The sequence below is a fragment of the Colossoma macropomum genome, unplaced genomic scaffold (assembly GCF_904425465.1).
Source record: "Colossoma macropomum unplaced genomic scaffold, Colossoma_macropomum, whole genome shotgun sequence".
NCBI lineage: Eukaryota > Metazoa > Chordata > Actinopteri > Characiformes > Serrasalmidae > Colossoma > Colossoma macropomum.
In genome coordinates this window covers 10,457,465-10,474,046 of record NW_023494805.1, presented here as the reverse complement: position 1 = coordinate 10,474,046, position 16,582 = coordinate 10,457,465, and the positions used below count along the sequence as shown (strand labels likewise).

At 38.7% G+C, this 16,582-nt stretch overlaps 1 protein-coding gene across 1 annotated transcript in view; it reads right to left on the bottom strand.

The window, feature by feature from the left end:
* cacna1eb (calcium channel, voltage-dependent, R type, alpha 1E subunit b) overlaps positions 1–7,022 on the bottom strand; it is an 83,997-nt gene extending 76,975 nt beyond the window's left edge. The window contains 2 exon segments of the mRNA XM_036596742.1: positions 1,654–1,759; positions 6,239–7,022. Coding sequence (XP_036452635.1) covers positions 1,654–1,759; positions 6,239–6,471 — 339 coding nt within the window. The 5' untranslated portion in view covers positions 6,472–7,022.
* Between the last annotated feature and the right edge of the window lie 9,560 nt (positions 7,023–16,582).

Sequence of the window (16,582 nt, the reverse complement as noted above, 5' to 3'; positions counted from 1 at the left end):
CCCATGAATCATCTGAGACCAAGAAGTGTGGGCTTCACAGATATGACGTGTGATTGTATATTAAGCAAATGCATCTCTGCTTTTGTTGATGGGGAGGTAGTCATGACTGAAGAGTTCACACTTGTCCCACCTGGGCATTTAGACCATAAGCTGTTCTAGAAGAACTGACCCTATGACACTCCACCAATGACTAATACTGATGCACCATACAGTCTGTTGATATTAATACCACACAGAGCGAAGCCCAGTGAACGTCCACATAAACATCTATACGTCCACACAGCACTGCAGAGATTACAACCCATTAAACATTGTACCAGAGTGAGTTTATAACCAAATATCATGAAACAATCGGATTGATAAGCAGTGTGACTGATTTACCATTGTTACTGGTGTTGCACGTTTGAGCACTTGTATCTTTGGAAATAGATGATCGTTACAGAATTACTAGCCCTTTTAAAAGGGGGTAGGAGATAAAGTATTTATTAGTGCTCTCAAATTAGCATTCTTATCTATTAAACAGGAGCTGCAGAGGGCTGAGGCCCAAGACAATTTACCTTTATTAAAACCCCTTAAACTCTATTGAGTTAGTAGTCTTATGCCTCTTTGTCCAGTAGCTACAATAAAATACTCAGTAACTACTACAAAACTATCTTGATATTGACAGGAAAATGTCTCAGAAACACATCACTGATAAGTTTGCTTCCAAAACAAATTAAGAAAGCAGAAATGAGTGTCAGAAAGGGGCTTTGCAACCTAAAGCTAGATTTAAGTATGTTGTTTGTCATTATCCTGTGGTGCATCATTCACCCTCATCTGTTAGACAGAATTCACAATGTTATGTTGTTTTCATGTTTTATCAATGTTCTCTACATCCAAATAAATCATAAAAAAAAAAATCATTGGGAATCCCTGTGGTGTCAACCAATCCTGACTAGCATTAGTATAACTCTTGGCACAGTCATTCAACAAAATTATGAAGAAAACAGCTATCTTTATTAAGTATAAAATGACACCAAAGACAAGTTTTTACCCTTTCAGAGAGAGAAAAATGCTGAACTGAGGTAAAATATCTAGATAACAAACTGGCTGCCTTGCTACTTTTATCTTTTAGCTTGTTGTAATCATCTGACAAGTAATTTCTGTTGTTGTAATAATCCATTCTCTCTACTGATGATTTGAAGACAGTTAATACACTTCTACAGTTGCAAGAAGTTATTCAGCCTCCTAGAAGTAACATAAGCTAGCTGCCTTTCCTCTGCATTCACCAAGAAAACCACCATAAAACAGCTGTAAGTTTTTCAGAAGTTCCTCCCAACTTCAAGATACACCATCAAAATGGGGTTTTCCAAATCGTTCAATCAAAAATCTCCCTCTAGAGACTACTGTGGCACTGCTGCCGGACATGAGTAGGAATGTTTACAACAGCTTGTTTATTTAACATATTTTTTTCATTTATATAAGAAATGTAATTTTTTTAATATTATGTTTCTCAGTTGTTACTGTTATACTGTGTTTACCTTATCATTTATTAAACTTGATAAAACATTGAATCCATTTTTATCCTAACATCCAAAATACTATCACTGGGGTTGTTGAGAGTCTCCTAGGGCCCCTAGAAATGGTCCTGGATCTGATAAGTAAAAGCCTCACCAGTCTTTTGGACATGGGTGTCTTGTCCTCTCCAGGCAGATGCTGTTCCAGAGCCAGCACGATGCAGTTGGCGATAATGGTAGCCAAGATCATGTATTCAAATGGAGTAAGGTAAAGTTAAGGTCAACAAAAATCTGCTTACTTAAGATGAGGGCCAAGATGTAGACATTGAGAATGGACAGCATGCATACTTTCACATATGATTTACCAACAAACAAACAATCTCAAGCTCTGCAGTGATTTTGCTTCACTCTTAAAAACAAAAGTGCCAAAAAGAGTTCTTTAGGGAACCACTGTTGCTTCCTTAATGAACCTTGACCGTTTCTTCAGAGAACACTTTTTGGTAAATGGGATATATAAGTGTAAAAAACCTCCATATAATGAAAAGCTTCTTGTTTTCCCAACAACTGTACATCCAAGCCAGATACCATTTTGGAACCTTTATGTTTTTTGAGCTCTGGCTAGTCTAAAGGTGTTTTTGCACAAAGAACCAGAACGTTTGATAACAGGAACTGGAACTGTGCTTTGTCTATTGGCCATTGATGCATTACTGAAGGTTCCAGTGTTATAGTTTGGGTACCTACTCAGAATTAATACTAACAGGAGCTGAAACTAACAAATTTGTTGTTTATTGTTTCATGTCAGCCAAGTAAAGCTCCCTAACAAGCAAAGTAGCTTGATTAGCAATATTAGATTCTTTAGAGAGGCATAAAATAACAAAAATAGTTCATGGTTATATGACTGCTTAAGTTGTGTCTCAAACTGGGGGAAAATGAACTAGAACTAGAACCACCAGTAACATTGGTATTGCTTAGCCAAATGGTCAGTGGTTGAAATCGCAGTGTCACATCGCAATCTGCACTAATGATTTATGATGGATCTCCATAAACCATTTGCGCAGTGGCCTTTGTGCGTAGGCAGCAGTACTGCAAAAACCTAATACAGCTTCCAGGCCTTATGCTGCAGTCAAAAGCTTCTCTATGACTCTACTCTTAAAAATAAAGGTTCTTAAATGTTTTTTGGCTTGGAGGTATTGTTCTAGGAGAACATTTTGATTGGTACAAAACCTTTAGGTTCTTTAAACTTCAAAAAAGTTTCTTTGCTCTTGCATGTCTCATTTACAAAAAGGGTTCTTTAAAGAAATATCCTTTGAAAGGATCTTCAGGGAACCAAAAGTGGTCCTTTTATGGCTTCACTCCAAAGAACTCTCTATTTTTAAGAGTGCTCGATAAAAGGCCATAGACCTACAGCAGGATAGAACTAGAAGTCCAGCATATATTATACAATTCATCCTATTATGAATCCCTAATGAGATTTTCGCAATGCTGAAATCCTTTGGATGGAACATGATTACTCGAGTGTGGAGTGTCTTCGGAGACTGAGTAATTTTCCCCTCCATTATTAATTTCTTGCCACCACCATAAATGGTGTCATGAACCCACAACGGACGCCATGATGAGGCTGTGGGATTTTGAGTGATTCACACTGAGAGGACGGCGTCCACACAACAACGAGCTGCTATAAATAGCCCTGGTAGAAGAGAACTTCCCACATGCAGTTCATTCTTTACTCCATCTTCAATCAGCTTTATGTAAAAGGGCTTCATAAAGGCCAAAAACAAACATCTCATTAAGCATCGGAGGAGACCATGGTCAGCATCGCTCGCTGTGGCTTTTCATTTTTCATCATTTGTGGCAAAAATGATCAAACACATGAAGGTTAGAGGTGTCAGAGAGATCAAACAAAAGGGAATGACATATATATCAGATGTGAAAGAGCGCTGTCACACTGTCAGCAGTACAGAAAAACATCACTGTGAGATACTGTCACTGAAAGCAGTAACACACAGCCAGCCCAAAGACATGGCATTGGAACTCTAGGCTTTTCAGTTATACTGTGCATATCTCATTAGAATTAGATTTGATCACTAACTAATGAGTGAAAATGATTATCTGGAACAATCTATCTAATTATACACGCCAGCTAGTTTCCTGGAAAAAACATTAAGCCTAGTTCTGGACTGAATTACTCTGATAATGGTTGTTCTCCACTGAGTAATCCTACATCCTAATCCTGAATAATCGTCTGGAAATGAACTGGATGCCCTTAAAGAGAAAATTCCACCACTTTTTCCACATTGTTGGGATGCAATCAATGTTATTCAGAATGGTTTGATGTGAAATGTTTCACTGCAGAGAATTTCTTTACAATGTAAGTGAACCAGGACTCACAAAGTCTACAAATACAAATGTACTCATTTTATTCAGCATCAAAAATGACCAGTGAACCTGCCTGGTTTTATATGTAATGTTGATAATGGCAAAATAATGGTAAATAATGGTGAATCTGAAAAAATAAGCTCTCTTTTGGGACTACTTGGCCTCAGCACCTTGCATATAACCTTCCACCATGAACCAATTTCAAAAAAATACATTTCAGGTCAGAATCTTAGGTCAAAACTATCGTAAAACAATGTCTCGGCATCAGGCAGTGTATTCATGACCTTTTCATGTAATAACTATAATGTAGCTTTTATAGGTGTAAAACTCTTCAAATGTCTGGTTCCTATCACCACCACTGTGAACAAGTTTCCCTAGAACGGAGCATTTCACACCAAACCACAAAGGACTTTGTTTACATCTTAACCATCTAATTATGCAGAGATTTTGAAAAGAAATGGTTCATTGGAGTGATGCTACTTTGGGCTCCCTAAAGAGCCCTTCAGTGGATGGAACCATCCTAAATGAGACATGTATGAAAAACCATTTTACAGTTTTAAGAACTTCCACAGCTCAATGCAAACTGTAGATCAAAGCCAAGAACCATTTGAGAACCTTTATTATCCTGTAAATAAATCTGGTTGTCTTGCATCCTATGATAGGCTGTAAATGAAACATTTGGCCAGTATTTATACAACATCTGCAAGCAGAAGTGCTGATGTAGGCTTATGTTCCTTTTTACTCCATATTGAGTTTAGCTACAAAAACGTATTCTGGGTCAGCAGCCCAGCTTCTATTTGCTACCACATATAGTTGCCGCAAATAGATACTGGAAGCACCAAAACAGAGCCAAAGTCACCCCACAACCTGCTCTTAGCTTAATAATAGTCAACAGGGTATCTGTAATAAGCATATCTGCTATATGTTTTAGTGGTTTAGCTCTGCTGTAGTACTGAAAACGGGCCTGACTGGGGATTTAAGTTTAGTCTAACTATCAGTTTCAGCAGAAAGGGACAATCACCTGTATGCCTCCAGCTTAGAAATTTGCTCCAACAACTAAAACTGATGTCTTAAGTCAACAAAATGCACACAGAGCTCTGCATACAGGAATGAAAGGCTGCAGATGTGAAGCATGTCTTTTCCTCAAGCTACACTTGTATTTCAGATCAGGTTCAGTTTACATAAACTTGTATACTTTTTCAACTTGAGAGTTCAGAGCTGATCTTTTACTCAGTAATAAGCTAATATGTGATGTTCTGAATCCACATTTCAAAGAAAGCAGCTAAGATGACCCCAACATAACCCCTAACTATGGACACAACATCCAAAGCTCTGTCAGTGTCAGGGTTACCTCTTTGCTGTTGTAAATCTTGTAAAAGCTGCCTTTTTTTTACATTTTTGCTGCCTGTAAGTGAAGTTATGCATGGCGTGCCTATCAGTTTTCCCAAGCTCATAAGCAAAGTATTGTCTTCAGTGAGTCAGTGGGCGTTTCACAGGCTACCATAAACAAAAAGTGTTTACCAGTGGTGCAGTGCGGCTTTTAATCCAACAAAACATGGCAACTTTCCACAATCGCAAACAACTGAAGCTCCAGTGTATCCAATGGGCATAACCAGTAGAACAGAACCCAAAGTAAATGACAGCATTTTCCCTATTCACGACTACTATGGCCTACTTTCCTTCTCCTCATAACAAAACAAACATTGGGCCTCATTCACCAATATCTTCCTAAGTTTTTTTTCTTAAATTGGTCTTTGAGGTCTGAAGAGAAAGTCAGATTCATGACGTTCATTAAGCGCAGAATTGTTCTTAAGTGTGCGTAGATTCTGTTCTAACCTAATCTCAACTAACACTACATTGGTGTCAGAATAATCGTAAAAACTGCATAAGTTGGTGAACGAGGCCCATTGACTTTGAGCACACGTGCCTGGTTTGAGACCACATGGACAATTCGGAGCTTGTTTGTGATCAAACGGACAATTCCGGCTACAAAGTCCAGCTCCAGTCTTAAAGCTCCAGTGTTCTTGCACAGTTTCAAGCGATCCCACCCACAACACCCCCTGATCCAAGTTATGAACAGCTTGAGAGTTGGCTATTGAGTTGGATCAGGTAAGCTAAGAACACTTACAACTGTGCAGGGTAGTGGGTTCTCAAGAGCTAGAGCTGAAAACGCCATTGTTCTAGACACACTTAGAAATGCTAACGCGCTGTCCATGGTACTGATGCTCACCACACCAAGGCCACACACAGCAAATCAAGCTTAACAGCCTCTAACCTGCAAACCTATCAGCCTCAGCCAGCCGTGTTTTAGTCTCCTACATTGTGCAGAGCATAAACACGCAACGCAGTGCGTAACCAAAGGATATGGCCACTCTATGATCCTCCTCGCGTACTTTCTGATGATGTTGTTCTCGGCGAAGATGAACAGGGACCTGTTGACGGTGAGGCAGTTGTGTCTGGCCGGGGTGGGGTTGTAAAGGGCCATGGTGCGCGCGCGCTGAGCCTTGGCTTGCTTCGCCTCTCCAGCGCTCGCCTCGGCGCCGTTCCCCTCGCGCTCCGCGCCCATGTCTCGAGGCGCTTCGCCTTCAGGCTGGCCCATGCTGCGGACGTGGACGACGCGGGTGCAGAAACGAACGCAAAACGTCCCACCTTCACTCCATACCAATGTCCGCTACGCTGGACAGACGATGCTCTTGCAGTCCAGCTGCTTACATTCCATTCACTTTTCTTTCTTCCCTTCTTTTTGCTTTGTTTTTTAGGAAAGTTGACCGCGTTGATGTTGACGTGGGATCTCCAAGAAGCAGCGCAGGAAACAAGGTCGACGTGGCACGTGCATCTCCAACTGGACCCTCCACCTGGACTGGAGAAATGAGAACTTTCTGTCGCGACGTCCTGAGCAGGACTGGGTTTTCAGCAAACGCGGCTCATCTCGAACCTGCTTCTTCTGGCTCTTCTTCCCAATTTCTTGGTCGTCGTTATCTGTCCTTGCTGCCCTCCACAGCACGCAGGACAAGCAAGGGGTCGCCGGCCAGGCGCACAAAGGCAGCGCAGGAGAAATCCTGTGCGCTCGGTTAGCTCTCACTTTGTGGGCGCGATCATCAGCAGCTCAGAAATCCTTCAACACTCCACCTCCCCCCCTCAGCACCACCAACACCACCACCACCACCACCCCCCACCACCACCATCCATCCACTACCTTCTCCCACGGATTTGAGCGCAGCAATTCATTTATTTCCCCCAGGCACATTGGGACATAGGAAAATCAGTTACCATGGCAATCTGTGTACTCTCAGCTTCAGTCTCAATACTGTATTGAGTGCACGCAATGGGAGTAAACAGCTCTTGTACATGTATGAATTAGGGTGGGAACAAAGTGAGATGTTTCTACAGAAGCTGATGAAGGTTCTTTTTTTCTCTTTTTCTTTTTTGTAAGAGGTTAAGTTTCCTAGCTTGCATCTGTAGGACGCAGAACCTTTAAACCTATTCCGGGTTCTTTCTGTCTCTAATTAGAAAGAACATTATGCAGGCAGATGCAGGCGTGATCCAGCCTGCTTGTTGTTATATCATCTCTGTGGGTGCAACCTGTTGGCCGTGTTCCTATCTGCTTTCTTATGCCTCTATCCAAAGGCAAATGCGAGCAAATCAGCCTTTGATCGGAAGATGTTAACGGATCAGATCATCAAAGGATGGAGGGTTTTTGTGTCTTTGTGTAGCTCCAGTTCATTAATAATATCTCCTTTGTTCCCAGTTGGGAATATAACCTATTTAAACATAACCTATTAAGTGAAACCCCTGCGTGTACAGTGGAGTCAAATAACAAGATGCATCAGTACCGTGTCTTGTATCTTAATGCTGGTCTGCTGAACACAAGATGTCCTTTTACATTGAAAGGTCTGTGTCTTCCTGAGCTCATCAGCGCAGATCAGGACTTCTTCTGTTAGAGTGATAGTTCAGATCTGCATTTACACCATTTCCCCCCTCCTTACCCCACATTACACTTTAAAAGGATGGTTCTTCAAGGGTTCTTTAGAAAAGACAATGGTACTATATAGAACCATGAACACCTTTTTGCAAAGGGTTCTATATAAAAGGGTTCCACTATTGTTACAAGCCAAAGAACCCTTTTTTTAGGTACTATATAGAGCCCTTTTGCTAAGAGTGTATATCACACTTTAAAAGGATGGTTTGTCAAGGGTTCTTCAGTAAAAGGAATGGTACAGTCTTAAAAATATTGGTTCTTCAAGGGTTCTTTAGTAAAACCTGTGGTACTATATAGAACCATGAACACACAAAGAACCATTTGCAAGATTAAAGGGTTCTTCGCATCATGAAATGATTCTTCAGATTGATAGAGAATGTGTTGCAGATGGTTCCCTAGGTTTTATATTGTACCAAAAAGGGTTCCAACTCTTTTTACCAGCCAAAGAACCCTTTTGTTGTACTATATAGAACACTTCTTTGCCAAGAATGTATATCAGGATGGTTCTCCAGTGGTTCTTTAGTAAATGCAATGGTAAAAAGATGGTGCCTTAAGGGTCCTTTAGTAATGAAAATAGTTCTATATAAAACCATGAACACTCAAAAACCCTTTGTATGGTTAAAGGGTTCTTTGCATCATGAAAGTGTTCTTCAGACTAATGGAGAATGTGCTGTAGATGGTTCTATATAGCACCTAAAATGGTTCTTGTATTGCTACAATATCAAGCTCCTAAAAATAGAAGAACGCTTTTGGGTGCTATGGAGAACCATTTTCAAATAGGTTCTATATAGAACAATCTATAGCACATTTATGCACATTTTCCATCAATCTGAAGAACACTTTAATTATGCAAAGAACCCTTTAATTATGCAAAGAGTTCTTTGAGTGTTCATGGTTCTCTGTAGAATCTTTACTAAAGAGCCCTTGCTGCACCATCTTTTCTTAAAAGTGTACTGTGTAGAACCATGGACACTCAAAGAACTTAAAGGTTTCTTTACATGGTGGAATGGTTTATCAGGCTAATGGTGAATGTGTTGCATGTCATTCTATATAAAGTCTTTTTGAAAATTGTTCCATATAGCACCAAAAAGGGTTCTGCTATTGTATACAAGCTTGATATAGTTAATAATAGAAAAACCCTTTTTGGTGCTATATAGAACCAATATACAACACATACAACTCATTCTCCATTAATCTGAATAACAATTTCATCCTACCAAGAAGCAAATAAGCATGAACTGGTTCTATACAGATCTCATGGTTCTATATAGAACCATTGCCCTTACTAAAGAACCCATGAATAACCATCTTTTTTAAGTGCGGCCACAGTGGATGACCACACACAAAGGCTCATGGCGCCCTCTGACAAAGGGACTGATTTTGTTGTTTATGTTGATGTTGGTCAGTTTAAGTTGTGTGTACATCTTTATTTGTTTTATCTGGTGTTGGGACTGTGGGTTTTGTGTGTGAGGTGGGTCACCGTCAGGGTGAAGAGTATGGCTATTTGTGACCTCTCCATGGTTTCAGTGTCCTGTATGAACTCCTTTCTGCCAGTGTGCTCAATAAAGAGCACTTCTTGCAAAAAATCATTGCTACCCCTGTGTTTCTTCTTCTGCCGATCCTACTTTATGTAAACAAAGTCATTTAAAATGTGCTGAAGAGAAATGCTCCATTCTAGAGAAACTTGCCGAGTCAGAATTCTTCACAGTGGTTGTGATAGGAACCAGACGTCTGAAGCATTTAAAAGCTCCCTCACAGAAAGTTGACAACAAAATAGTTGCAAATACGCTGCTTAATGTCTGAGACGCTGTTTTACACTACTTTGGAGATGAGATATAAAATATATTCATGGTGGAGAGATACGTCATAAGTATTTGCAACTTTTTTGTAGGGCTGGAGGTTAGGGAACCAGCCTTGTGACCGGAAGATCATCAGTTTGATCCCCTGAGCACTGAAGTGCCCTGAAGATAGGGCTGCCCACCGCTCTGGGCAAGTGTGCTCACTGCCCCCTAGTGTGTGTGTTCACTAGTGTGTATGTGGTGTTTCACTGCATTGATGGGTTAGAATGCGGAGGTGAAATTTTCCAGTTGTGGGACTAATAAGGGTCACTTAAGTCAAAATAGTCCTCAAAGAAAAGTTTTTATCAACATTATATATAAAAACTCAGACGACATGTGTGTTCACTGGTTGTTTTGGATAGTAAAAAAAATTGCTATATTTGTGCTATTTGTGATACCTGTAAACACTGTGACCCCTGGTTCCTATCATCACCACTGTAAAGAAATCTGAATTGGTAAGTTTCTCTTTCACATCATACCACTTTAAATGACTCTGTTTACATCTTAATGACTGAATTCTCCTTTAAATAATCTCAAATAGAGTTGTTTCTGACACTATATGACATTCAATGGACAAAATTCAGGTGTTAAGATGGCTTCTCCTCTGTTTTTAGCTATGTGACATTCTTTTCTCCATGTTTATAGATTACAGTGTGTCATACAGTGTCTAAAACCATATAAGTGAGTCTGTTTGAGATTTCTTAAATACTTGACGCAGTTTAAGGCAAGTGTGTCATGATTAGGCATGCAGTTTCCATAGTGCTAATTAATGGCTGTAAGTTTCTATCACTTGTAAGCTACGTTAGCCTTGTCGCCCCAGTGCAAAACCAAGGGAGCAAACCTCAACATGTCTTTGCATGTCTTAGAGAAAAATTAAGTAAATTAGATTTTTTGGTTGAACCATCACTTTAAAACAGACCTGAGTCACTGACTCATATTTGTCACCATTAATCACACTTTTATCTTCTTTCTAAGGTGCTAAAATTGTTGAAATTAGAAGAATGAATAAAGAACACTACAGTAGTGACTGCCCACAGCACTGGACTGCAAGGCCTTCTGATTCCCTACACATTTAATCCTTATATACACAGATTCATACTGACTTTGGTTTGGTAGCAACTGCTCCATCTATCCAACACAAATTGATCCACAAAATATTTCACTGATAATAACAAAAAAGTGGCCCATTACATTAAGTGTCCTTAATTAACATTATTTACTGCACCAATATACAGTACTGTGCAAAAGTCAGAGACCACCCTTTATTTATTTAATTTCCAGTCAAAATGGCCATTAAATACAAGATATGAATTTTTTCAGCATCAGGATAAAAACACAGAAACCCCAACAACTGAATATATAACTAACTGTATTCAGTGTGTTCACTCTCTACCTCTAGCTTCCATACTTTTCAAGATACTTGTTTTTCACACCTCCAAAAGTTCAGTCTTAGAAGCTGGTTACATTTTCTACATCTCACGATCCAAATAATCCCAAACACATTCAGTGATGTTGAGGTCTGGACTCTGGGGTGGCCAGTAGGGACCGCACTGCTCCCATTTTGGCATCCTTACACTGGCTTCCTATATACTATAGAATCCAATTTAAAATTCTTCTATTTGCTTTTAAGTCATTAACTGGAGTGGCGCCGTTCTATATAGGAGATGTGCTTCAACTCTATCCTGCCTCAAGATCCTTGAGGTTATCAAATCAGCTGCTGCTGACTGTGCTACAGTCTCAGCTGAAACTCAAGGGTGACCAGGCCTTTGCTGTTGCTGCGCTGAGACTGTGGAACAGTCTACCCCTGGACATTAGGTCTGCACCCTCTATGGATGCTTTTAAGTCTAGTTTAAAAACTTATTTTTATCGATCAGCTTTTGTCTCTGTAAACTGATCGTTGCTGAATTTTTGTTTTGTTATTAGATCCTATATTGTCCTTTTAAATATGTTCTCCTTGTACAGCACTTTGGGTTAAAATGTGCTTTATAAAGAAATACTTACTTACTTACAGTAAATTGTTCTGAAAACACCAGCAGCTTCTCCTTTTCTCAGTGAGGCTTCTTGAAACAGCTACACATCCTTTCAGACTCATAGTGCTGAGTTGTTTTCTCAAAGTGGAAGGATGGATAGAAACACCTGTGGATTTTTGAAGCAAGACTGGAGCTTGATTTTCTTCTCTCTCTCAAACATGAAAGCTTCATAGGCTGTTTATCTAAGAGGGGCAGTGTTGGTGGTCTACCAGGTCTTGATCAGTTGTTAGAAGTCTCTTTTTTTATCTTTTAATGTTTTTTTCAACTCCAGTTAATTTTTTTTTTATTGGAAAGTTGCTTATTTTCCTTCAACTTTTCTTTTCTTTATGCAGGTGGAATATCTTGTATCTAATCTCCTCAGAAATATCACCTGAGAAATGAGTAACTTGTATTTTATGGCCGTTTTGACTGGCAAATAAAACAATGAAGAATGGTCTCTGACTTTTGTACAGTACTGTAAATAAAATATCCACCAACTAAATTTAGGTAAGGACAACTTATTCCAATTGGTATAAAGTAATGAAATTTTGTATAGGTATACCTTGTATGAGCATCTACAGTATTAGATTTTCTGATTTCATACACTTTCATACTTTTATTAACAATTAAATGTTCTATTGCTTTGTTAAAAATCAGCAGTCCCATACAAACAAAAGACTGATTATCATATAAGCCATATAGTTTGATCAATTTGTGCTCTGATTTGTCCTGAGGAAAGCTCAGAAAACATATAGACCAAAAGAAATCAGATATTGACATTAACAGGCTGATTTAAAGCACAGTGGTTTGTTGTTATATTTTGATATTTACTTTGTTTCTTAGCTGAAAATAATTTACAAAGTACAGAAAGGAAAAAGGTATGCATTTTAAGGTCTACCTCTTGAAAACAAGACTTACTAATTCTATATTAGTCCTAAGACTTATTACTCAGAAACAAGTCTGAAGCTAATATGTAAGTTATGTAGATTAGTTAGTAAGTAAGGACCAACTTACTTACTTTTAGTTTAAGGGTTAAACTTCACTGAACCCCTCTCTGCTTAGTCACCAGCATTTTATATGGCACTTCCCACATTGCGGCAAAGTGAATGGAACATGACTAAGCAGACAGAAGTCTTGAGGCCTTGAGGGCACGCATTGCTGTTATTGTCCTCTGGCTCAGTGGGCACGCATTCCAAATACTGTCCACTGACTGGACTGAATCTGAGCTGGCGTTTCTCAGCCCTTAGAGTGATTGAGTGGTTTTGGTAATGAAGTACAACGCAAATTTGAATGAATTAGAGTTACCTTATAAAAGAATGGGAGTCATTCAGTGACACAAGAGACATTGCTTCAATCACATTACACAACTGCATTTCTCCTTGCATGAATGCTCATGAATCATCCTCATTTTTGTGTCATTGCAAGCAAAAAAGAGAGAGAGACAGATCCACCTCTATGGACTGTTTGGTCAGAGTAGCGCTGTTTGACATGGGTGAATGCAGAAGCAGCCAAAGGGACTGAAAAGGCCACCTACCTGGGATAGTGCAGCTGCATATGGGTCTCATGGTAGCATGTTAGCATTATAAATAACCCCAGTACTTTCACATTAAATCAACAGTGAGATGTAGTCGACCCTGTTACTCTCCAGACTCTTCAGACTCTGAGTAGTGTTTTAATGGTTACTATTCAGTATTTATTATAAATCACTAATTGCCATGAAACTAATATGAAAGTTATCTGGTTAAGATGTTACTTGAAGTTAAAGGGGGATTCCCCCCTTTTACCAGATTATTAATTTGCTGAAATGTAAACAAAAGTCAATCAGAATGGTTTGATGTAAAATGGATCATTGTTGATTAACTTACTGACTCTTTATAGTGGTGGTGATAGGAACCAGGGTACATGACAAATACAAATATAGCCATTTTATTTACTATTCAAAACGACCAATGAATCTACACAAGTTTCTGTACGTAATGTTGATAATTGTACAGTCATATGCAAAGTATTGCTCTGATCGTGTATTTTTTGTTGCTTTTCTAAGTGAAAACAAGTTTACACATCCTCTACAGAGAACACATTTCTGCACATTTTAACACACATTTACTTTTTATTAACACAGTGGGAAAAATAAAACCTGTGAAAAATGTATGGCACATTTTATATTTTAGATTTTTTTCCAATATGTTAAACTAAACAAATAAATGGAAAGCATATACTAAAACAACAGAAAAAATGTCATATTTAACTTTGTTCCCTGTCATTTGACCATGGGTGTTTCGCAAACTATGCGAAAGACTGTAAAGTAGTGTTAAATCTGAAAATAAAACAGGTTTTTAAGGGGGGACTATTTGCCTATTTAAAGATTTTGGCCTAAAATGTATTTTTTGAAAATGCATTTATGGCAGAGCATTCTCTGCCATAAATGCATTTTCAAAAAATACATTTTAGGCCAAAATCTTCTTCTGTGTAAACAATTTCTCAGAGATCAAGTAGCAAATTCATAAGCATTGCATGTAATACCTTTCTGTGATGTAACTTTTAGAGGCATTAAAATCTTTAGACGTTTGGTTCCTATCACCTCCACTGTGAACAACTCTGACTTGGTTTATTTAGAGTGGAGCATTTCACATCAAACCAAAAGTTGGAAGAATTCCATTTTATAGAAGAAGCATAAAACAAAGCTACCTGAGCAGAGGTGAAATAAAAGCCGAATAAAACTGTAACAAACTGCACAGAACAGAACAGACCCAAGGTCATAATGTGCTAAGCTTTTATTGGCCTTTTTTACAAAAGTGGAATCAATCAATAAAATAAACAACACAAACTCAGCTTTACGGGTCTTGCTTGGTCTCAGCTCAGCTTCTCCTCTTCACTGAGAGAGAGAAAGAAAGAGAAAGAGAGAGAGAGAGAGAGAGAGAGAGAGAGAGAGAGAGAGAGAGAGAGAGAGAGGGAACATAATAAGGCCCAGGGAGAACAAGATTCAGGTGTCAGCTATGCATCAGCCCTAACAATACCTCTACCTGCAACAAAACACAAATAAAATACATTCAGTCTGGAGCTGAAGATACAGCAGTATTTTACTTTGCTTTGCCAAAAGCTTATCTGAAAAATAATGTTTCTGAAAGCCTATAATGCCATTGTGAATAGAGACGACACAATACCATTTTTCTTTTTCAATATCGATACCGGTGATACTAAAAAAGCGATCCAATACCCATCAAGATCCACAATATTTTCATACTACTACTAAGCCTTAAAATAAGCACCTCATTTAAAGTTGCACTTCAGCTGCACACAATTTTTGTTTCATTAACACTGAAAGAAGTAGAAGTATTGAGTCAGGAGGAAAACTAACAGGCTAAAATAAGATGTGCGTGCGCTGCTGCAGGTCACCCTGTGAAGTTTGAAATAATCACTTAAAAGTCAGAACCGTTGGGTCGGATTTGGCAGGAGTTATTCAGACCACATCATACATCTTATTAGTGTATTAATATCAAAGGCACAGGCTCAAAAAGAAGGTCTGGCTCAATGTTTAGGTGTCAAATGCAAAATCAACATTTTACCAATGAAGATATGATGACAATAGTAGATCATTCACTCACTTCCTCAGAAGACACGTCCTTCACCAAGTTTTAACTGAGTTCTCTTTGAATTCTTTTTCAACACACCCTCAATCACCAGATTCATCCGCTCAGGGAAGGGGTCCAGAGACCAACCCACATTACAAAATGTTCTCCATCATGTTGCGTGCAGTTACACGTTTCCACCAGAGAGGTCTCCAAATCCCCAAAACTTACATGGTGTACCTGTAAGTTGAGTATTTAAGGGTGCACTCTTAAAAATATGGTCCTTCAAGGGTTCTTTAGTAAAGAAAATGGTTCTATATAGAAACAGAACATTTTACATGTTTAAAGTGTTCTTTGCATCATGAAAGAGTTCTTCAGATTGATGGAGAATGTGGTGTATATGGTTCTATATAGAACCTTTTTGAAATGGGTTCTATATAGCACCCAAAAAAGGTTCTTCTATTGTTACTATTAGAATGTGGTGTATATGGTTCTATATAGAACCTTTTTGAAAAGGGTTCTATATAGCACCCTAAAAAGGTTCTTCTACTGTTACAATTTTGACATCATAACAATAGAAGAACCCTTTTTGGTGCTATATAGACCCATTTTTAAAAGGTTCTGTACAGAACCATCTACAGCACATTCTGAATAACCCTTTAATCATGCAAAGGGTTCTTTGAGTGTTCACTGTTCTTTATAGAACTGTTTTTTTTACTAAAGAACCTTTAAAGAACCATCTATTTTAAAAGTGTAGGCTTTCATGCTGAAACTACTCAAATACTCTACTACCCCGCAGGAAGGACTACACAGCTAACAACATTACATCACACAGTGTGAGTGGGGTGATAGACATTCAGGGTAGATATGTTACAGAACTGGATCACATTCTTTTTGTCCCATCAGACATAGAATTCCCTATTTTCTGCTGATAACAGCCCATTATTGATACCTGGTGCTGGATTAATGCCATGTCTAAGGGTATGTTAGAACTGACCCGAAAGGGAACCAATGAAACTTATAGTTCTAGTTCATTTTCCACCTGTTTGAGAGACTCTGTGATTAATGATCTCACTGTCTTTTGGTCATCTTTAAGCATTTAAATCTGAACCATTTAATGAGGTGTTTTAGCTCCTTTGCTTACTAGTTAGCTGCTTATATGCTGACACAAAATAATATAGTGCACTCACACTTATACAAATGTCTATTTTTACACAGTATTGTATGTAGAATCTGACAAGGTTTATCTGTATATGAGAAGTATACAGAAACACTAGCTCTGTGCAGGGTAGCAGAATGATTAGCATTAGTGATA